The sequence below is a fragment of the Bubalus kerabau genome, chromosome 10, assembly GCF_029407905.1.
Source record: "Bubalus kerabau isolate K-KA32 ecotype Philippines breed swamp buffalo chromosome 10, PCC_UOA_SB_1v2, whole genome shotgun sequence".
In the NCBI taxonomy this organism is placed as follows: Eukaryota; Metazoa; Chordata; class Mammalia; order Artiodactyla; family Bovidae; genus Bubalus; species Bubalus kerabau.
In genome coordinates this window covers 90,806,571-90,828,755 of record NC_073633.1, presented here as the reverse complement: position 1 = coordinate 90,828,755, position 22,185 = coordinate 90,806,571, and the positions used below count along the sequence as shown (strand labels likewise).

General features: G+C 56.2%; 1 protein-coding gene across 1 annotated transcript in view; it reads left to right on the top strand.

The window, feature by feature from the left end:
- LTBP2 (latent transforming growth factor beta binding protein 2) overlaps positions 1-22,185 on the top strand; it is a 109,591-nt gene that overhangs the window by 83,610 nt on the left and 3,796 nt on the right. Inside the window, 18 exon segments of the mRNA XM_055538655.1 lie at positions 655-783; positions 5,647-5,766; positions 10,806-10,925; positions 12,018-12,140; positions 12,362-12,487; positions 12,910-13,035; positions 14,116-14,238; positions 14,362-14,487; positions 14,851-14,973; positions 15,613-15,744; positions 16,006-16,131; positions 17,132-17,275; positions 18,142-18,333; positions 18,455-18,538; positions 19,520-19,648; positions 19,955-20,092; positions 20,171-20,338; positions 20,620-20,901. Coding sequence (XP_055394630.1) covers positions 655-783; positions 5,647-5,766; positions 10,806-10,925; positions 12,018-12,140; positions 12,362-12,487; positions 12,910-13,035; positions 14,116-14,238; positions 14,362-14,487; positions 14,851-14,973; positions 15,613-15,744; positions 16,006-16,131; positions 17,132-17,275; positions 18,142-18,333; positions 18,455-18,538; positions 19,520-19,648; positions 19,955-20,092; positions 20,171-20,338; positions 20,620-20,901 — 2,511 coding nt within the window.

Here is a 22,185-nt window from a genome sequence, read left to right as displayed (position 1 = left end):
AAAAGTCCAAGCAGCACTGTGTGGTTGATGGGCAGAGGAGCCACAGTCCCTGTGGACAAAGCTAACCTTAACCTTGGGGAGGCTGGTCTCTGGAAGGACCATCTGAAGAGTCTTCAGAAGAGTGGGAAGCCACCCCTGGGCCTTGGAGCCCAGAAAAAGAACACCTTTTACTTGGTGCCCTTGGCTCTGAGATCAACCCATCCCTCAGACTGGTCATCTCACTGTCTGCATAGCAGACCGAAGCCTGATCTGCTGTCTCCACCACAGCCATCCCTGGGGAAGAAGTTTGGAGGCACAACACATAAATCATCCAGTGTGGGCCTGATCCACTCCCCCAGTTTTTTATACAAGGGAGACACATCTCCTGTGCCTTGAAGGAGAAAGGAAATGATCACGGGCCCCCGGGAACGGGGACACGGGGCAGAGAGGGGGTGCAGGGCCACTGCCCCAGGCCCTTGGTTCCTGAATGAGCCGATGGATGGACTTCAAGGTCCCCAGGGTCAGAGATTTTTCGTCTCCCCAGTCTCCTCTGCTCCCTCAACCCCTCCTTGCCCCCACAGCACCATCCCCTATCCAGCCCTTAGCATGGCAAGTGGCTCACAGCTACCCAGAGAAGGGCCCCCCTGACTGCCCTCCCCATCTCCCTCTGCTCAGATGACAATGAGTGTCTGAGGGACCCCTGCAAAGGAAGGGGACGCTGTGTCAACCGTGTGGGCTCCTACTCCTGCTTCTGCTACCCTGGCTACAAGCTGGCCGCCTCGGGGGCCACACAGGAATGCCAAGGTAAGCTGAGCTGCCCTTGCCCCTGGGAGGGGTACAGGACCCCACAGGTGGTGTTTGGGTGGAGGAGGATCCAGGCATCTGCAGCACCTAGTTACAGCACTGCAGTGTGCGGAATGGGGGGGAACCGCAGGAACCGAGACCAGGGCTCAGACTTGGACCTGGGAGGAAGCAGCCTACACTGAGGCTGAGGTTGCTGAGACCAGATGGAGGGGTGTGAATCTGAAAGGCAGCAAAATATTCACCACCACTCCAAGGAACTGTGACGGGAGCCGAGAGTATGAGGGGAAACCTGGGGACATTGCTAGAGATGAAGACGAGCAGCCAGGTCCCCAAATTCTGAGTGACAAGGAGTTTCTTTCCTATTGGGTACAGAGGGTGACCTGTGAGGACACCAACTGGGACTCTGGGCAGCCTGGGGAGCTGGGCGCCTTTGCTGGGAGATGCCTACAAGCTTTAAGCTTCCCTGGGAACCTCTGCGTGGGGTCGCTGGACAAAGACACCTCCAACAAAGGCCCTTTAATATGCAGCATTTATACCACATGTGAAACACTCCGCTTACATTTTTACTAACGAGTTTACAGAGAATAGGACGCGGTGGTTTCCAAGCAGTGCCGCAAGACTCATAACCCAGTCGGAATCCTTCACCTGGAGAATGGCCCTGCTGTTCTCAGGACTCACGTTTCTGGTTCTGGCCACTGCAGTGAGTAAGGCGTGGACTCTGGCACTGTGGAATGAAGACGCACTGGTTCCATGGAAGAAAGTGCGAAGGTTTCCCACAGGGATGTTTGAGTGGGGCCAGAATAATAACAGCTACCATTTAATGAGCTGTTCTCATGTGCCAGAGCCATCGAGAGCCCTTTATTTTGTGACGCTCATCATCCCACCCAACCCCATGCAGTAGAAACCCTTATCCCCATTTCACAGTTTAACAAACTGAGGCTCAGAGAGGTGAATTGAAACACCCAGAGACCTCACACCTAGAGCCGTGGCTGAGCTGGAAGCAGAATCAAAATCGACCTGGCCCCAAAGCATGGTTTGCTTCCAACACCCTCCCTCACACACAGACACACAGACACACAGACACACACACACACACGGTGAAGGAAAAGAGGAAGCTGAGGGTATTTCAGGGGAAGGGAAGCGTTTTTGCAGAGGGCAGAGCCATGAACAAGCCTGGCGCGCTCTGGGAATAACGATAAATCCAGAGTGACGGGAGTGCCCGGTATGTGGAGGAAGTGGCGGGAACCCACGCCAGTTTGCTGTGTCTTGAGCGCCAGGCTGAAGTGCTTGGTCGCCGTCCCACAGACAGTGGCAGCCAGCAGAGGTCTGCGAGCAGAGGGCGGCGGTGCGGTCAGCCGGCTCTCAGGGAGGTGACTCAGGCAGCAGTGCTCAGAACAGCCTGGAGTTATCGAGGGCAGAGGCCTGGGGGCTAAGGGGCTTCTCTGGTGGGCTTTGCAGCCTTGGCAAGTGCTGCGGGCCGAGGCACTGCTCCCTGCAGGCCCAGCCCAAGGTGCTGGCCCGGGACAGGCAGTGGCTGCTGCAGAGAAGGGTGTCCCCAGGTCTGACCCAGACAATGGGTCCTGCCGCGTGCCAGCCCGGGTGTCTGGATGTCTCTGCCAGCCTGCCAGCTGGGGGAGGAGGCCGGAGGCTCAAGGTCAGCTCTCAGAGCTTCTCCAACAGGGCGTGGCTGCCACTTGATGAGGCCTCATCCAATAACATTCATTTTCTAAATGTTGCTGCTCTCGTAAAAGAGTATCCTCCTTATTTTAAATATTTTTAGTTATAAATTATTTCATTAATTTATCTAATTAATAGAAACCACTACAATTTCGAGAACAAATTATTTGACTGTTAAATATTTGAGCTTCCCCAATGGCTGAGCGGTAAAGAATCCGCCTGCAGTGCAGGAGACCCAGGTTCAATTCCTGGGACAGGACGATTCCCCCCGAGGAGGAAATGGCAACCCACTCCAGCATTTCTGCCTTAAGAATCCCATGAACAGAGGAGCCTGGTGGGCTACAGTCCATAGGGTAACAAAGAGTCAGACATGACTGAGCAATAATTATTATTAAATAATAATTTAAATTAAATATTTAAAATAACATTTGCTTTACTAGTAAATATGAGCATCTCTTCATATGTTAGCCATTGGGTTTCCTTACCTGGAAATTGCTTGTCGTCATCTTTTGCTCAGTTCAGTGGTCATTCCTGTTTTTCCTTGTGGCTGTTTAGGAGTTCCTTATATATTCCAGATACTTGCCTGGGTTTAGATATGATAATTCTTACCTCTTGTCCTCTGCCCATTGACGTTATCCACGTATCCTTCTTTGAACAGAAATTCTTAGTTCTGGTGTACAGAAATTTACCTTTTTTGCTTTATTTTTATGCTTTGAGGGATTTATGTAAAAATTCCTTCCCCACTATAAGTCACAAATATATTCTACACCTTCCTTTATTACAGTTACAGTTTTGCCTTTCATGACATGTTCTTTTTATTTATTTAGTTATGTATTTTATTTATTTGGCTGTGCTGGGTCTTAGTTGTGGTGTGTGGGATCTAGTTCCCGGATCAGGGACCCAACCCCGGCCTCTCACTTTGGGATTGCGAAGTCTTAGCTGCTGGATCTCCAGGGAAGTCCCTTACAACATGTTTTAATCCATCTGGAGTCCATCCTTGTATGCGTGTTAAGACTGAGTTTTTTCCACCTCCATTTTTTTCCATAAAACAAGTCCGTTTTCCCAGCCTTATTCATCCAGCAGTCATCCTGGCCCCAGCAGTTAGTGAGTCCTTTAGCAAGTTTCCTTTCCTCTTCCACTGGGAATAGAGCTTCCCAAAGTGAGGACCAGTTATTTCAGAATTGCTTGGAGAGCTATTAAAATGCAGGTTCCTAGGCCCACCCCAGTACTACTGGGTCAGAATCTCTGGACATGGGCCTCGGAGTGCCCGTTTTACACACTCTGCTAGTGACTCCAGTCTGCACTGAAGTGTTATGAGGTATTGCTCAGATGAAAACACTGTCTGAAAACAAATGCTTATAATCCCACTCATGCATTAGGTACTTTGGGGGTTCTGGGCTAGGCACTAAGGGCCTGGGAATAATAGGCACATTCTCAGAAGTCATGGGGGTGCGGGGAAGCAGTTACTCATCCCTACTCATCCCTAAGGGAACCCTGGGAAAGGCCATGTGGGTTGGAAGGGCGAGGGCAGCCTCACTGAGAGATGGAAAGGAGACAGCCAAGCTGGTGGGTGTGAAGCCACTCCAGGCAAGGAGGCAGAGCAGGCAGAAGCCCAGAAGCAGGTTCCATGTGGCTGTTGAGGCTAGGAGGCGTGTGGGAGGCAGGAACCACGGTGAGAGAACCAGGCAGGGGCCAGGTCATGAGAGATCTCACATGCCAGGCAGAGGGGCTTGGGTTTTACAAAGTAGGTTTAGTGCTGGAATAATAATAATAATAATAATTGGAGAAGGAAATGGCAACCCACTCCAGTATTCTTGCCTAGAGAATCCCATGGACAGAGGAGCCCATGGACGGGCCACAGTCCACAGGGTCGCAGAGAGTTGGACACGACTTGGAGACTGAGCACAGTAATAATAATTCAGTGCTTACCTCATGCCAGGCAGGTGCTGTGCTAAGCCCTTCACCTGGATGACCTCATCTCATCTGCACAGAGCCTCTGTGAAGTGTTGAACCATTGCTGGGAGTGGGAGTGGGGGGAAAAGACGAGTCCTCTATTAATTTGGCTGTGGTGGGCAGAGAATGGGGGGGTGGCCAGAGCCATCTAGAGTTGATAAATTGAACCCATCCTTGAAATGGGAGCAAGTTTCTGCTGGCCATCAAACCAAGCAGAGGCATTTGTGTGAACAAAGGCTTAGAGGCTAGACCAGTGGGGACCGGCAAACACAGCAAGGCTGGGGTGAGGCCTTGTGAAGCAGCCTAAGCAGCAGGGAACCCTGGTAGGGCCTTAACAGAGGAGGGCACGACCAGGCTTGGGCTTTCAAGCCATTATAGGGCCCCATTATGCTTTGGGACAATAGAAAAAACCACGGGAACAGATCCACAGCTGCCTAAGATACTGTCTCTCACTGGCTGCTTAATTCCTAACCTTTTTTTTTTTTGGCTACTCCACACAGCTTGCAGGATCTTAGCTCCCCAACCAGGGATTGAACCTAGGCCCCTGGCAGTGAGAGGACCAAGTCCTAACCACTGGATCACCAGGGATCACCAGGGAATCCCAATCCCTAACCTTTAATCCCTAGCTTTGGGATTCCCTGGTGGCTCAGACGGTAAAGCGTCTGCCTGCAATGCAGGAGACCTGGGTTCAATCCCTGGGTTGGGAAGATCCCCTGGAGAAGGAAAAGGCAACCCACTCCAGTACTCTTGCCTGGAAAATCCCATAGATGGAGGAGCCTAGTCGGCTACAGTCCATGGGGTCGCAAAGAGTTGGACACAACTGAACAACTTCACTAACCTTTAAGAAGGCCCCTAAGAACTCTAGGAGCAGAGCTCTGGGGGATGTATTGGGGTCATGAGGGGGACTTTGGTGGCCTCCTCGGAGAGTGGCATATCCACTGCCACCTGACTTCAAGACCAGCCCTTACACTGGAGTGAGCAGACAGCTGTGAGGGTCTCCAAGGGCCCCCAAAGTAGCCACCTTCCCTGGGAGAAGGAAACTCACGAGTTTGCAGAGGCCTGAGCTAGGTTAGTCTGACTTGGCCTCGGAGCCCCTGCCATTCATGGCTCTGGCAAGGACGTCTTCCCTGTCTGGGCCTCATCATGCACATCCTTGACCTTGGCCTCTGAGGGGATGCCCCAGGACCCCCTGCAGGCCTGGCCCCAACTCAGGACTTTTCTTTGTGTTCACAGATATAGATGAGTGTGAGCAGCCAGGAGTGTGCAACCGGGGTCGGTGCACCAACACGGAGGGTTCCTACCACTGTGAGTGTGACCAGGGCTACATCATGGTCAGGAAAGGACATTGCCAAGGTAAGGAATGGGGTGCCGGCCCCATCATCTCCTGGCTCCTCCCCACCATCTGCTGCCCCTCCCCATCATCTCCTGGCTCCTCCCCATCATCTCCTGGTCCCTTTCCACCATCTGTTGTCCCTCCCGATCATCTCCTTATCCCTCCCCACCATCTCCTGGTCCCTCCCCATCATCTCCTATCCCTCCCCATCATCTCCTGGCTCCTCCCCATCATCTCCTATCCCTCCCCATCATCTCCTATCCCTCCCCATCATCTCCTTATCCCTCCCCACCATCTCCTGTCCCTCTCCATCATCCCTTGGATCCTCCCCACCATCTCCTGATCCCTCCCCATCATTTCCTTGTCCCTCCCCCTGCACTGCCCACCACCAGCTCCCCTTCCAGCTTATGCCTGACTGTTCTCCTTGATGCTGAGCCCACTCCTGTGCACAGAGAGACCTGTCTAAGGATTCCAGGAGCCTCTCTGTTCCCTTAGTGGGATTTTGGCATCCTGTCTGCCCTGACAGCATGGGAGCACAGTAACTTTGCATACATGAGATCCCAGGGGCTCCCCTCTGTGCACCTCTGCCCACCACTTGAGTTGCATGGTAGAGGGAAGGTTGATATCTGGGAGGTGCCTCAGGCATCAAGCTTGATCTACTGGCTAAAGCTTGTTAGGCTGTAAGCTGGACCGTATCCTTAGATGACCGTGTGTGGACACCTGACAAATGTTCATGTGTTGGACCAATACATGCTAGTTGAAAAACATGAATGAATGAGCCCTCATCCCAGCCCCCTTTCTCAGTGTCACAAGTTGGCTGTGACATTGCCCACTGATGTCCTCACAGACTGGCTTGAACCTGCCACCATCATGCCAGCTCCCGGCAGCCCTGCCACTTTCACCTCCCTGCCAGGCTGGGGTGTCAAAGGCTCACAAAAGGCCTGGGTCATGTGCTCCCAACTGGCTGAGACAAGAATGGGTGAGGGTAAATCAAGGTTCTTTCTGGAAGGAAGTCCTGCCCTTAATCCAAAGATAGGTGCAGACTCCTCTCTGCCTCCAGGCTTCCCACAGCCAGGGCTTGCCTGGATTCAGAAGATCCTGGAGGTGAGAGATGAGCCTGTGTGTCTGGTGAAGGGAGACCACCCCCGCTTCCCAATGCCGCTACTACAGAAGCAGAGTCACTAGGTGGTGAAGGACAGACAAATCCCTGTCTGAATCCCCAGCATCTCACCTTCCCCTCCCAATGCCTCCCCCTTTAAAGTCAGGCCCACTATGATCAAAGCCAGACCCAACTCCCCTTGTCCTCATGAGCTTGCTGAACCACAGTCTGGCATTTTCCAGGACAAGGGAGAGTGAAGGGAGTTGGCATTTGATGGGTGCCTGCTATATGTGCCAGGTGCTGGACTAGGGACTCAATAGATTGCCTCATTTAAGCATCCAACATTGTTCATTTGGCATGAAACCTGATTAAAAAGTAAAACCAAAGGAAATGAACTAGGAAAATCCAAGGACATCTAAAGTCTCAAATTTATACTAACCAGCCCACATTGAGGGCACAGGCTCTGGTGGAGACAGATATGGGTTTGGCTTATTGTCTCAGTGTCTGAAGATGGAAACCATAATGCTCATCGCAGGGGCTCTGGTTAACCTGCCGAACAACCATGCAAAGGGCACAGGCAGCCCTGCCACAAGTAGGGGAGCCCGTTCTCTCTCATGTCTTGTCTCCCCCCAGTGCCCGAGCCCGTGCCTCTGGATCACCTCCTTCCCTTCCGGAGGAAAGGGCCCAGACACACACAGCTTGGCTGGGAGGTCAGGCTGAGTTCCTGGCCCAGGAAAGACACTCTTGAGTCTGTTGAAAGAAAGACTAATGTAGCCTGCACGCTCCTCCAGATTTCCACCCGTAACCACAGCCCCGGCCCATCACCCCGGGAGCCCAGTCAATTTCCCCCTCCCTCTTTCTTCTTCCTCCAGCTAAGAAACCACTCTCTCTCCATTTAAACTCAGAGTCTCTGGTGAAGGGCCTGAGTGGTCTGGACAGCAGCCCGTCCAAAGTCTCCATGGCATTTCCGTCGTCCCGCGACTCTGGGTTCCCACGGAGAGGGGCTAGGTTCCCCTGCAGACTGCCAGGGCCCCGCTGTCCTCCACCTACCTCCAAGGTCACCCGTGGGTCCAGCCCCTGCGGGAGCACCCTCCCCACCATGTGCTCTCACAGCACCCTTCCCTCTCCTCAAGCAGAGACTTCAGTGCTGGTTAGAGAAGCCCCACCATCTGCCCGGTATACAGACAGCAGGCTGGCAAGCTGGTCCCTGGGGTGCCTGTTTCCTGGGGTCTTCTGGGGTCTTTCCTGCAGCCTCATGCCAAGAAGATATGAAGCTTTAGTGAATCACATGGTCTCATTCTTTGGTCAGCAAACGTTTCTTGAGCGCCAGCTGTGTCCCAGCCATGGGCCAGGAATACAGCCATAAAAAAGACAGACAGCGCCTGCCCCCCGACGACCAGGGTAAAACCTTTACCAAAACATACCATAATCTTAGGTTAAAATTTAAACCCTAGACTAGGCAAAAAACATCTGGCTCTCGTCCAGGCACTGAAAGGTTGGTGGGACAGCCTCGGGATATCTGGTGACTTCAGAGCCTGTGCTTTTAACAGGGATTCATCCATGGCTTGGCTAGTGGCTCTGATATATCGGCCCCCATTTAGAAGAGGCCCACCTGGTTCAGGTAGAGACTGGGGGCTGCTCTGACCCTCTGCCCCCTCCACCCCCACCTCCCAGGCATGAACATCACTGGCTGGGGCTCTGGCCTGAGGAAGGAAGCCCGTGGCAGTGTGCCCGGATAGGCCGGGTTATGCTGCACTAACAACCAGCCTCAGTCTTAGTGTCATGTAGGACATAGCAGACTTGATATCTGACCAAAGCCGCATATCCATCATGGGTCTGCCAGGGGTCCTGGTCCACATCTTCTCATCCTTGAACCAGACTAAAAGAAGAGCATCTTGAATGTGGCCACTGTCCATGGAAGAAAGAAAGAGCACTCTGCAGGGTTGCACATAAATAAGTGTTTGGGCCCATAAATTACACATGTGATATCCACTCAAAGCTACTGGCCAGCACTAGTCCTCCTGCCCCACCCAACCACAAGGGACCAGGAGGCACAAGCCCACCACGGCCCAAAAAGTGAGAGCTGGACTTCTCAGTGAAGCAGCATTTGTCCCGCAGGTCTCCTAATGCCCAACATGACGCACTTCCGGCACCACCTCCGCAGGTGTGCCCAGAACACTTGGGGCAGGGCGGAGCTCAGAGCCCTTTGCTCCCTCTAAGTCTAATCTTCCGATGTTGCCTGACCCTGCAGGAGAGGTTCCAAGACTCCGTTTTTCCTCGGTGTGGTCTTAGAGGAGGATCCTTGCCTCCATCTCTTTCTCTTCATCCCCGAGTCTCGCATCCCTGAAGCAGACTTGCGGCTCATTCCCAATGGCTTTGCCCATCTTGCTTCCGGTATCTCAGCCAGGACTGGCAGGCCAGGGTACTGGCCAAAGCTGGTGGCCCTAGAACCTTCATTTCTTCCACCTCCGCCTTGTTCTCTCCAGTTCTGTTTTTACAGAAGCTTCTAGAATAGTTTAGCCTGGTATCACCACAGCCCAACTAGGGGTTCTTGGCTGCCCTCTTTCCTGAGATGAGCCTTATCTAAGTGTCCCTGAGATTACCCAGGAGTTCTGGATATCTCCTAGCACACACACCCCTGAAACACCCTCTGCTCTGTGTATGTCTTCCTCATGTGGACCCGTAGCGTGAAGTTTTGGCCGTGAGAGGTGACCGGTTCCCTGGGCTCTGATGGACCCGGTCTTCTGCAGACCAAACCACCTCAGAAGAGATTCATTTTCACCCTCCATTTCCGGCCCATGTCCTGTTTTATCATGACAGCTGCTCCTTAAGTCCTCTTGCAGGAAGCCTGTGTTCTGACCCTTGGCCCTGCCTCCTGCCTTTCTCTTCTCCCTGGGTGCTGACCAGGTCTTCCTCCTAGTCAGTAGGGCCTCTGAATCTCCATGAATGAGCAGGTGGACTTCCTGCGGGAGGGCGACAATTACCCATGCAGGGAAGGTGACCTGTCCTGTTTCCTTCGGAGCTCAGTCAGTCTGTCTGCAGTGAAGAGTGACTGGGAGCCTGCACACTGGGCCAGAGGAGCTGAACGTCTTCCTGCCATCCTGACCCAGAGTTCAGTCCCCGGGTTCTGACCTCCCCAACTCGGCCCAGGTATCTGGGGTGCCTTGGAGGCTGGACTCCCCAGCATGCCGGCTTCACATTGGGCAGAGCCCTGTGTGCCGTCCAGGGAGCAAGCTCGCCTTCCGCGCCTTTGTTCTCATCCCCCAGGACTGGCTCCTCTCCCTCTATGGCTCACCCCTCCCCCTGCTTGTCTGATCGGTTCTCAGACTCATCCTTTCGGGCTGGCTTTCCTGAATCTCACCAGAGTGGGTGTGGGAGTCCTACGTGATTCTCAGCTGGAAGAAAATTCCCCTCTCCAGCAGCCTTCCTAGCCTCTGCATCAGCCTCACTCTGCATCAGCCTCAGGGCTGGTCTTGGCCACGTCAAAGATTGGGGGAGTCATCCTTTGTCCTCGTTTCCGGGTGCCAGGAAGCCTGTTTTGCCGTCATTGCACAGCTAGGATCTATCCTGGGGTCTCTGGGGCCTTCTGTGCCAAGCACGTCCAATCCCATCATCGTCACCCTTGTAGATGAACAAGGGAGAGACGAAGGCCCTTCCCAAGAGTCCAGCTCACGACTTCGAGCCCTCTCACCCTCCCCAAGCTACTGAGAGCACAGCCTCCTGTAGCAGGGCTTCTCCCTTCCTCAAGGTCTTCCATCTTTCTTTTGTCCAGGACAGTGGGTGGGAGGTGGGGCTGGGAACACAGGAGAGCACTCACATTTTCCTGGTTTCCATCTGTACAGAAACTGACATCGCTCCTTCTCCCCGACCGACGGCAGGGTCAAGGATGTGCTCCTTCACAGCCCACCCGTGGGTCGTGGTTCCCAGAGATGACCAAGGCAGGGGTTGTTATTTTTGCAGATATCAACGAATGCCGTCACCCTGGCACCTGCCCTGATGGGAAATGCGTCAACTCCCCCGGCTCCTACACTTGCCTGCCCTGCGAGGAGGGCTACAGGGGCCAGGGCGGGAGCTGTGTAGGTGAGGGCTGCCTGCCAAGGCACGGAGGGGGCTGTTTGGCCTGGGGACCCTGGGTTGAGCCCACACATGGTGGCGGGGGGCGGGGAGAGGTGTGGGCAGAGGGAAATGGCTTGGAGGCTATTGTCTTTCGTGACCCAGCTGGGTTTCCAGATGACGCTGGGGATGAGGTGGGTGTGCTTCAGTTACTGGTGCTCTGCCCCCTGAATCAGCCAGGGTGGGGGGGACCCTTAGGCTCCTTGGCCATATCCGTCCAGGAGCTACATACAACCGAAGGTTCCAGAGGCTTCTGTGGCTGGATTCTGCTAGGTAGGCTGAAGGTGCCATGTGTCTTTTGGAAGAGGCTGATGCCAGTGGTGTGGAGGAGGGGTCTTCTGCCCTCCTGGACCTCAAGAGCAACCTCTAACACCAATGCCTAAGAGAACGGCGGGAGCTCTTCTCTGGAGGTCGGGGTGGGGGGTGGGTTGCATGTCAGCCATAGGAGGAATGCGCTTTCCCTCAGCCCCCGCAGGAAAAAGGGCCCAGGGCTGGGGATGCCAGGAGGGACTGAGTCGTGAATAGAGACTTTGAGGCTCTGAGAGGGCAGGCATTTCCCAGGCCCTTGGGACTGCCGCTCAACCGCCCAGGCAGAACTTGGCCTCTCTCTGTGTTACCCACTCGCCCGCTGAAGCTGGTGGGTGGGCTGAGAACTTGGGGTCATACCCATTTGGTTGGCGGGGAGGAGACCAGAGAGGTTCAGACTCACTCTAAGGTGAGGCAGAAGGCTTAGACACTTGCCTCCAGGTGTCCTCAGATGGGCCAAACCAATCCCAGGACTGGGTGGGGAACCTGGCCCCCCCCTTTTCTAGGAACTTGCAGGGTGCTCTATGTCACTGGATGGAGCTGAAGTCAGCTCAGGGATGGAAGTTAGTTCGGCGGGGGAACAGCACCCAGCCGAGGTAGATGGGTCCAGGAGCAGGAATGACCTCTGGTCCTTCCCAGGGTGCTAGGGCCCCTCGGAATGCTGGTTCCCCGGCCTCGAAATGGAGACACTCTCAGCCTGATGCTGGAGGCTGCGCGAGGGATAGGAGGCCAGCTTGGACTTCTCTCCCACAGATGTGAATGAGTGTCTGACCCCTGGGGTCTGCACCCACGGAACGTGCATCAACCTGGAGGGCTCCTTTAGATGCTCCTGTGAGCAGGGCTACGAAGTCACCCCAGATGAGAAGGGCTGCCAAGGTACAAGGATCCAAAGCGCCCTTTGTCCATCCATGACACATCCGCCTGCAGCTCCTTCCCTCTGGCGCACATCCCTGAGCTGACCCAACACAGCGCTGCTGCATAGACTGTCTTTCCCTGACACCCCCCAACCCCACCCCACTCCTCCCTGTCAACCTCCGGCTAGCCTGGCATGTCTGTCCTGCAGAGAGCCCCACACAGAGCTCAATGGCCTGTTTCAGATGTCGACGAGTGTGCCATCCGGGCCTCGTGCCCCACGGGCCTCTGTCTCAACACGGAGGGCTCCTTCACCTGCTCGGCCTGTGAGAGTGGGTACTGGGTGAATGAGGATGGCACCGCCTGCGAAGGTAACCCTGGGAAGGGGGGTGGCCAAGGGTGACTGAGAACATAGGCCCTAGGACCTCCCAAAGAACCCTCCGTTTGTCCCCTGGTTTGGGGTTGATGCTGGGGGTCTCCAGACTAGGCGAGAGGACTCTGTGAATGGACTTGAGCTTCTGTTTTCTCCATGAGGACAGAAAGAGAAGGGAGTCACACAGACAAGAGGGAAGGAAGCTCTTGGCCGAGCCACCCCAGAAGCATCCCCGGGGAGAGGGTGCGGGGGTGGCCCTGTAAGAGGCCCAGAGCCAGGGGCTCCCCTTCCCCGGGGGGCCCACAGAGTCCAACAAGCTCAGAGAGGGAACCAGAGGTGCGGGGTGGTTCTGGCCTGGCCAGGTGGAGGGAGGCATCCCCGGGCCCCCCGGGTGACTGACTGGCTGACTGTCTGCCCTAGACCTAGACGAGTGCGCCTTTCCTGGAGTCTGCCCGTCCGGAGTCTGCACCAACACCGCCGGCTCCTTCTCCTGCAGGGACTGCGAGGCGGGCTACCAGCCCAGCGCCCTGGGCCACACCTGTGAAGGTGAGGGCCCCCGACAGGGAGCAGGAGACTAACCCTTCACCCTCAGAGAAGCGAGTTCGCCTCAGATGGTGGGCTAGTGGGGCAAGCCTATTCTCGCCCTCCCTCCCTAAACAGGCGTCAGAAAGGCGACTGCAGATCTGGGTCTAGGGAGCCAATGAGCCACTGGACCAAAGCTTCAGTGCTTGTCACAATCACGGGGAGTTTGTTCGATCGACATGTGGCTTCCAGGCCTTGTCAGACCGGCTAAGTCTGTCTGTTGGGGGTGGGGGTCTTGAGATCTGTTATCTAACAGGCTCTTCAAGAGTTCCTTATAAAGGTGGGTGCTGCAACATTATCCTAAAGACCCTGGCCGGTACTGGGCCATCTGTGAAAGAAAGCGAAAGTGTTAGCTGATCAGTCATGTCTGACTCTTTGTAACCCCATGGACTGTATGGACTGTAGCCCGCCAGGCTCCTGTCCATGGGATTCTCCAGGCAAGACTACTGAAGTGGGTTGCCATTTCCTTCTCCAGGGGATCTTCCCACCCAGGGATCAAACCCAGGTCTCCTGCATTGGCAGCCGGATTCTTTACCAGGGAAAAGAATCTGAGCCACCAGGGAAGTCCCAGGGCAATCTATAGGCCAATTTAAATAATCCACTTTCTGTTACCTCCTCAGGTTCTCTGTATCCGCTTCCTTGGCTTATTTCTCAGTTGTTTTCCTGTTGTTTCTGTAAAATCTCAGCCATGATGAGGGCAGTAGAGTTTGGCCACCTTAGGCCAGGGTTGCTGCTGGAAGGGACCAGGTGTCCCCCGGGCGGGCACAGTGTGGGCAGCGGGAGGCCAGGGGAGCCTGCCAGGCTGGGCTGGGGCAGGATGGAGGGAGCTGCAGCCATCCTGCTCCCCAAAGGCTCCCTCGCCAGCTTCTCCCAGCTGTGCCAGTTTACAAGGGGATGGTGCGCCTGTGGGTCCAATCTCCTCTGGCAGACCTCCAGGTCCTCTGGAGACCTCCCTGTTGATCCTTGCCCTTGGGAGGTCTTCCCATCAGTTCCACCTCCCCACCCCACCCCTCCGTACTACCATCTCCTCGTGTGGCCCTGCAGATGTGGACGAGTGTGAAGACCCCCAGAGCAGCTGCCTGGGAGGCGAGTGCAAGAACACGGCTGGCTCCTACCAGTGCCTCTGTCCCCCGGGCTTCCAGCTGGCCAATGGCACAGTGTGTGAGGGTGAGTGGCTCAGGTCTCCCCGGCCGGGGACGGGGTGGGGCGGAGGGTTTCCCTACACCGTGTGCTCCCCGGGGAACATCGCCCCCGTCCCGGGGGAGACACCACCTGCTCTTCTGCCCGCAGATGTGGATGAGTGTGTGGGCGAGGAGTACTGCGCACCACGTGGCGAGTGCCTCAACAGCCACGGGTCCTTCTTCTGTCTCTGTGCCGACGGCTTCGTCAGCGCAGACGGGGGCACCAGCTGCCAAGGTGAGAAGCCGGCAGCAGGGGCCGTTAGGGGTCATCCCGCGTACTGACAAAACGCTCAGGGTCCACCTGGGGTGGGAAGATGGGAGGCTGAGGGATGAGGTTGGGAGCCAGGTGTCAGGGAGTGTCTCTGGAGCCCTCCTCCAGGGCCTGTCCACGATGCATACAGCAGGTGCCTTCGCCCTCTGCCCTGCCTGGTTCCAGGGCTCCACGCCCAACGGTGCCTCTGGCTTCCAGCTCTGGTCTCTCGCTCAGATCTTCCAGCCCTTTTCTACTTCGAGCCACTCCCTGGCCCTCCTCTGGGCGAAACTGCCCAGGGCCCTGGGGACCCATGGCTGGCCCTGCTGACAAATGTCTCTATTCTAGATGTGGACGAGTGTGCAGTCACTGACCGGTGTCTCGGGGGCCACTGTGTCAACACCGACGGCTCCTTCAACTGTGTGTGTGAGACTGGCTTCCAGCCCTCCCCAGAGAGCGGGGAGTGTGTGGGTAAGGGCTCCAGGGGGTAAGCAGACAGGGCTCTGCCCCATGTCGACAGACAGACACCTCCACCCTGCCAGCTCCTCAGCTCCCTGGGGCCAGGAACCCCAGCTTCGAGCACTTTCCATAGATTAATCATCCCATGGATAATGTCTTCATTCAGCCTCTTCTGACTCAGGGATTGCCCCCAGGATGTCCTTGTGCTGTAGCAGAGCACACAATCTAGTTTTTTAAGAGCCAAATGGATGCGATAGACATTTACACCACCTGGGTTCAGTGCCTTTTGCTGGGACAAATAGACAGTTATGGATAATCTTGAAACTAAGCAAGGGAGACATATGAAGACAGCTCTCCATAATACACTTTGGGAAAGGTTTTATATATAGAGAGGTCAACACTGCTCTGCTGTGGAGGGCAGGGTGCAGGGGGAAAGGAGTGTCACAGAGGCTGAGAGCTCTCCTGGACAATCAGGCCTGCAGCTCAGGGGAAAGGGTCCTGAACTTGATGTTTGGGGGTTGAAATGAGCATAGTGGTTTGGAACCAATCAAGAACCTCAGAAGTTGAGGGGCACGACCTTGTCATGCCAGAGAGATGGGGTCGGAGTAGTGACCTGGCCACTTCTGTCCCCTCTCCTGGCCCTGGGGACAGACATTGACGAGTGCGAGGACCTCGGAGAACCGATATGCGGGGCCTGGAGGTGTGAGAACAGCCCTGGCTCCTACCGCTGTGTCCTGGGCTGCCAGCCTGGCTTCCACATGGCCCCGACGGGAGACTGCATTGGTGAGTGGGGAGGGGGCGTGCGGGCTGGGAGGCCTAGGACAACATCTACTTTTCACGTACCTGGCTAGAAACGATTTTTGCAGCTGTTTGTGTGTTTTCCACGGAGCAGCGCTTACACAAAAATTGAGGAGGACTGTTTAGTTTTCTCACCCTGCGTTCAGAAGTTAGTGTTCAGAGACCTTGGTGTTAATGAGCCAGATAAATAAGTATTGCCAGCGAGTAGAGAGCACAGCCTACACTGTGGCCCGCCCTGTCCCGCAGACATAGACGAGTGTGCCAACGACACCGTGTGTGGGAGCCATGGCTTCTGCGACAACACCGAGGGCTCCTTCCGCTGCCTCTGTGACCAGGGCTTCGAGACCTCGCCCTCCGGCTGGGACTGCGTTGGTGAGAAGCCTGTGGCCTAGCCAGCTCTGAGCCAGGGACGGGAAGGCTCTCGGGCCCTTGACCCCGTCTCCACAGATCTTGGCTGCCCTGCATAGAGGGGCCCTAGGGCCCCCCTCCTGAAAGGTTCAGGGTCACGTGGGCTCCACGTGGAGCCCTCAACACAGAGTGACAAGGAAGGGGGATTTCAGCTCCCCCGACAGAGGATGAGTTGGTTGGATGGCATCCACCGACTCAACGGACGTGAGTTGGAATAAAACTCCGGGAGTTGGTGATGGACAGGGAGGCCTGGCGTGCTGCAGTCCATGGGGTCGCAGAGAGTCGGACACGACTGAGTGACTGAACTGAACTGAACTACAGGGGCACCTTGGGCTTCCCAGGTGGCTCAGTGGTAAAGACTGCATCTGCCAATGCAGGAGATGTAGGAGATGTGGGTCCGATTCCTGGGTTGGGAAGACCCCTTGGAGTAGGAAATGGCAACTCACTCCAGTATTCTTGCCTGGAGGATTCCCATGGATAGCGGAGCCTGGCGGGCCTCAGTCCATGGGGTCACAAAGAGTGGCACCCGATTGCCCAGTGGAGCACACACACACACACCCATTGGGGCACCGTGGCCAGGTTGATCAGGGAAGCGAGGCCGCCCTTCTACCAGCAGGGGGAGCAAGCACACTAGTGAAGGCGCCACCCTTCCCCAGAGACTCAAGGGTTCAAGAGGCACGTTTGGGGAACGTGCAGAAGGAGGAACCCTTCCTCTTTGTCCATTTATGGGCCCTTTTCTGCCAACTTTCTCCTTCTCCCTCCCTTCCCATTCCCTCTGCTCACCTGGTCCTCCTTTCTTCGAAGTCATACCCACTTCCCGCTCTTCCCCAGGCCCTAGCCTGTTTCTTTGGGGGTTGGGCGGAGGGGTGGCGAGGATGAGATGGGGATCTGCCCGCGGGGCTGGAGGCAGGGGCAGGGGCCTGGGCCTCTCCCTCGCCCGCGAGCCGGTCCTCCTGTCTGGCAGACGTGAACGAGTGTGAGCTCATGCTGGCGGTGTGTGGGGCGGCGCTCTGCGAGAACGTGGAGGGCTCCTTCCTGTGCCTCTGCGCCAGCGACCTGGAGGAGTACGATGCTCAGGAGGGGCGCTGCCGCCCGCGGGGGGCTGGAGGTGAGCCCTGCGCCCCGCCCTCCCGGTGCACTCACCCCTCCCCCCCCCCCTACTCCTCGCTGTATGGCGTACACAGTGCTTCCGCTGCTCCAGCTGCAGGGCTGCGACGACCCTACAGGAGGCTCTAGAAGCTCTAATGCCAACTGGGGGGGAGGGGGCAGGGAGCTCGGAGCTCAGATTGAGCCTTGGTTGTTACTGTTCAGTTGCCAAGTCTGGGGTCACTCTTCATGACCCCATGGACTGCAGCACACCAGGCTTCCCTGTCCCTCACCATCTGAGCCTTGGAGGGACCCTCAGTCAAACCCCAGGAAGCTCTTGGGTGAGGGAGGCCCAGGAACTGAGCTAAGCTCCACTCTCCCGTCCCACTCCACTCCAGAGCTGCCGGTTTCAGCCTCTCAGCCCAGGACTAGGATTCAGCTGGCCTTCTCTGACTTGGAGGAAAGCAAGCAAGACCTGGAACAAGGAAGGGTGGGAGGGGCAGGGGAACAGTGTGACACAGAGGAATGGAACGGTGTACCATACCATGCCTGTATGGTGTGATGTGCCGGGGACTGGGGCCACCTCACTGCAGGGGAGGAAGGCAGGATGGTATCTTGGAAAGAGCAGGGGTGTGGCACCAGAGGAACTGGGGTCACTTCCCTGCTCTGCCACTAGGTGGCCCCTGCAAGTCACCTAGCTTCTCTAAACCTCAACTGCCTCTTCTATAAAAGAAAGCTGATGATAATAAGCTCTTCATAAGGCTTATCAAGTGAGATAATAAAAGTACACTGTACCATATAAATGTTTAAAATTTAAATAAATTCAAAGGCCAGGGTGCCCCAGGGGGCCATGAACAGACGTTAACAAGGGGCGTCTGTCACACACAGGTCCGAGTGTCCCTGAGGCCCGGCCAGGGGCACACCCACCAGGCCCCGTCCGCATGGAATGCTACTCTGGACAGAAGGACCAGACGCCCTGCTCCAGCCTTCTGGGCCGGAACACCACGCAGGCCGAGTGCTGCTGCACCCAGGGCACCGGCTGGGGAGATGCCTGTGACCTGTGCCCAGATGAGGACTCAGGTAAGGCCCCCAAGGGTCCCAGGTCCTCTCAGAGTCGGCTCTGCAGGGCGACACAGAACGAAGTGGGGGGGGGGCGGTGTGCAGAGTCTCTCTCTCTGAGCTTGGATGCCTCCCTGCACAGTCGAGTTCAGCGAGATCTGCCCTAGTGGGAAAGGCTACATCCCTGTGGAAGGAGCCTGGATGTTTGGACAGACCACGTACACAGGTAACCTCCCCAAGACCCTCCTCCCCAAACGCCACTCACCTCAGTGGGCCTGGCCTGGTCCCCCAGGAGGCCTCTGCATGCAGGTTTCACCTCTCGGGTTGCTTCTAACCTTCCTGTCCCAAGGCTACAGATCTACAGATCTTTAGCTGGAAGTTCTGACCTGAGCTCCTCCTGGATTGTCCCGGCAACCCCACTTTGGTTTCTCTGCTCCCCAGAAGGCTGAGTTCTCCAGGAACAAGCTATGATGCCTTGACTAACCCACTCCCAGGGCACAGGGACAGAGGCCAGAGGCAGCTGCTGATCTCCCTGGCCCCACTTACAGAGCCAGAAACTTTGGGGAACTCATCCTCAGAAAGGGTGGTTTGGGTATGGACTTATACCTGAAACTGGAAAAGGAAACAGCAGAAATGGAAATGGTTCTCCTTGAGTGCTTATTATGTGCCAAGCACTATTTTAAGCACCTCACATGTATTAACATCTCAACCCTCATAACAACTCTACAAGGTTAAGGAATAGGAGCCACATTTTCTAGGTAGGGAACTGAAGCAAGGGACAACCTAAATTGGCCCAATGTCACCCGCCTCATCAAGTGGCAAGGCTGGGATTTGGCCCCAGTCTGGCTTTTGGAGAAGGCAATGGCACCCCACTCCAGTACTCTTGCCTGGAAAATCCCATGGATGGAGGAGCCTGGTAGGCTGCAGTCCATGGGGTCGCTAAGTCAGACACGACTGAGCGACTTCACTTTCACTTTTCACTTTCATGCATTGGAGAAGGAAATGGCAACCCACTCCAGTATTCTTGCCTGGAGAATCCCAGGGACGGGGGAGCCTGGTGGGCTGCCATGTATGGGGTCGCACAGAGTCGGACATGACTGAAGCGACTTAGCAGCAGCAGCAACAGTCTGGCTTTGGAGCCCCTAGATCTAAGGACTGCCTCATCCCGCGTCTCGCCTTGCCCTCACTCAGCTCTGCCCTCCCGCAGATGCTGACGAGTGCATGATGTTCGGGCCCGGGCTCTGCCGGAACGGCCGGTGTCTCAACACGGTGCCTGGCTACATCTGCCTGTGCAACCCTGGCTACCACTACAATGCCGCCCGCAGGAAGTGTGAGGGTGAGGACGCCCGCCACCCTTCCCCACCCCGGGGCCCACAGCTGAATGCTCCCCCACCCCCCTGCCAGGCAGCCCAGTTCTGGCTGGAAGTGTCCCCCTTCCCCAGGGAGGACGCCTGCTGCAGCGGGGGGCGGGGAGGGGGGCGCCTAATGGCAAGCCATCCTTGGGCTGGGGCCTCCCAGGCTGGGCGGGAGGTGGGGGGGCGTCATCAGTTACAAGAAACCCCCCTTCCCTGAAGGCGGCGGTGGGTGGGCACAGCGCGTGGGCACTGCCCCCGACGTTCCTCCCCGTCTCCCTGCCTCCCAGATCACGACGAGTGCCAGGACATGGCCTGTGAGAATGGGGAGTGTGTGAACACGGAAGGCTCCTTCCACTGCTTCTGCAGCCCGCCCCTCACCCTGGACCTCAGCCAGCAGCGCTGTGTGAACAGCACCAGTGGTGTGGGTCAGTGGGGGTGGGGGTGGGGGGGCAGCAGGGGGAGCAGACTGGGGCTGGGGAGGCTCACGTGCCCTGTGCCCCCAGAGGACCTGCCTGACCACGACATCCACATGGACATCTGCTGGAAGAGAGTCACCAATTACGTGTGCAGCCATCCCCTGCACGGCCGCCGCACCACCTACACCGAGTGCTGCTGTCAGGACGGCGAGGCCTGGAGCCAGCAGTGTGCTCTGTGCCCCCCCAGGAGCTCCGGTGAGAAGGCGGGGACGCCGCAGGCTGGGCCCCCAGGGTAGGGGATATCCTCACCTTGGAAAGGGGCAGGGGACTTCAGAAAGGAGTAGGGCAAGTCACGGGCCTGCCTTCCCTCCGTCTGGTTTGGGGATGGATGCTGTGGGGCAGAGCAGGGTGGGGGAGAGGAACTCGGGGCAGTGGTCCCAGCACCTCCCTCTGTTCTTGAGTCGGAAAATAGCACCCCGGGTCTCAGCTCCCAAGAGCCTGGGCCCAGCTTCCTCTCTCCCTCCTGCTCCTGACAGAGGTCTACGCTCAGCTCTGCAACGTGGCCCGGATCGAAGCCGAGCGGGAGGCCGGGATCCACTTCCGGCCCGGCTATGAGTACGGCCCGGGGCCCGATGACCTGCACTATAGCCTCTACGGCCCAGATGGGGTCCCCTTCTACAACTACCTGGGCCCTGAGGACGCCATCCCCGAGCCACTCTTCCCCAGCACGGCTGGCCGCCCAGGGGACCACATACCGCTCCCTGAGCCTCCCCTGCAGCCCTCAGAACTCCAGCCCCACTATGTGGCCAGCCACCCAGGTCTGTGTTGCTGCAAAAACGGGGAAGAGGTGGGCTCTGAAGCAGTTTCACTTCCATCTTCTCCATCTGCTCATCACTGTCAGCAGGGTGAGGACAGGAAAGGGAAAAACCCACCCAGCCCTTTCACGGGTCACCCAAGGGACAGGTGCGAACAACCCCCTCTGACAGACTAACTAACACAGGGGACACTAAGACGTACAGGACACCATCCCAACCTCAAAGCTGCTCGTGGGAGCTGAGAGAGGGGCCAGCAGCACACTCCTCCCACACCACGTACAGTCTGCAGAACACCCTGCTCTACAGGTTCAAACCTGTGACCCGAAGTGGGAATTGTTGTTCAGTCACTAAGTCATCTCTGGCTCTTTGTGACCCCATGGACTGCAGCACACCAGGCTTCCCTGTCTTTCATTATCTCCCTGAGTTTGCTCAAACTCATGTCCATTGAGTCGGTGATGGCATCCAACCATCTCATCCTCTGCCATCCCCTTCTCCTCCTGCCTTCAATCTTTTCCCAGCATCAGGGTCTTTTTCCAGTGAGTCAAGCTCTTCGCATCAGGTGGCCAAAGTATTGGAGCTTCAGCTTCAGCATCAGTTCTTCCAATGAATATTCAGGGTTGATTTCCTGTAGGATTGACTGGTTTGATCTCCTTGCTACCCAAGGGACTCTCAAGAGTCTTCTCCAGCACCACAGTTTGAAATGGGAATTAAGGATTTCTAACCCCTTTAAAGGCCCACTGTGGTGACCTGGTTTGTAAGTGGCAATGACCCCAGCACTCAGGACTTGGATTCTAATAAGGAAGTCGGGCTTGGCATCTGTGCAGTGGTGCTTGCCACGGGCACAGCCACTGTATCAGACTGATCAAAACTACACTGAGGTTAGGAGGAGGGTCTTTTCCAGGGGAGGCGAGTTACTTAGAGAAAAAAGAGGGTTAGGCAGAACTAGGAGCAGTTTTGCTTTATGGTGAGCGAGGGTTGTCCCTTTTGCTACCAGTCCTGTCCACCCCCAAAAAGGTATGTGAAGATTTTACCATAACATCCTGCCACTAACCAGAACAAAATCAAAACTATACAGAGATACCGAAGTGCTTAGGATCCCTGGTGTTGTGAAAGCAGTGAGTCCCTACCACCCCAGAACCTCATTTAAAGCAAGCACGTTTCCCCATCTAAAAATGACACATACTTATTTTTTAGGGGTATTGCCTTTTGTCTCACCATCTTTCTGTGACAGTGTTATTACCCTCCCCACCCTGACCCCAGGAGTTCATTAGGCTCCTCTGAGCAGAG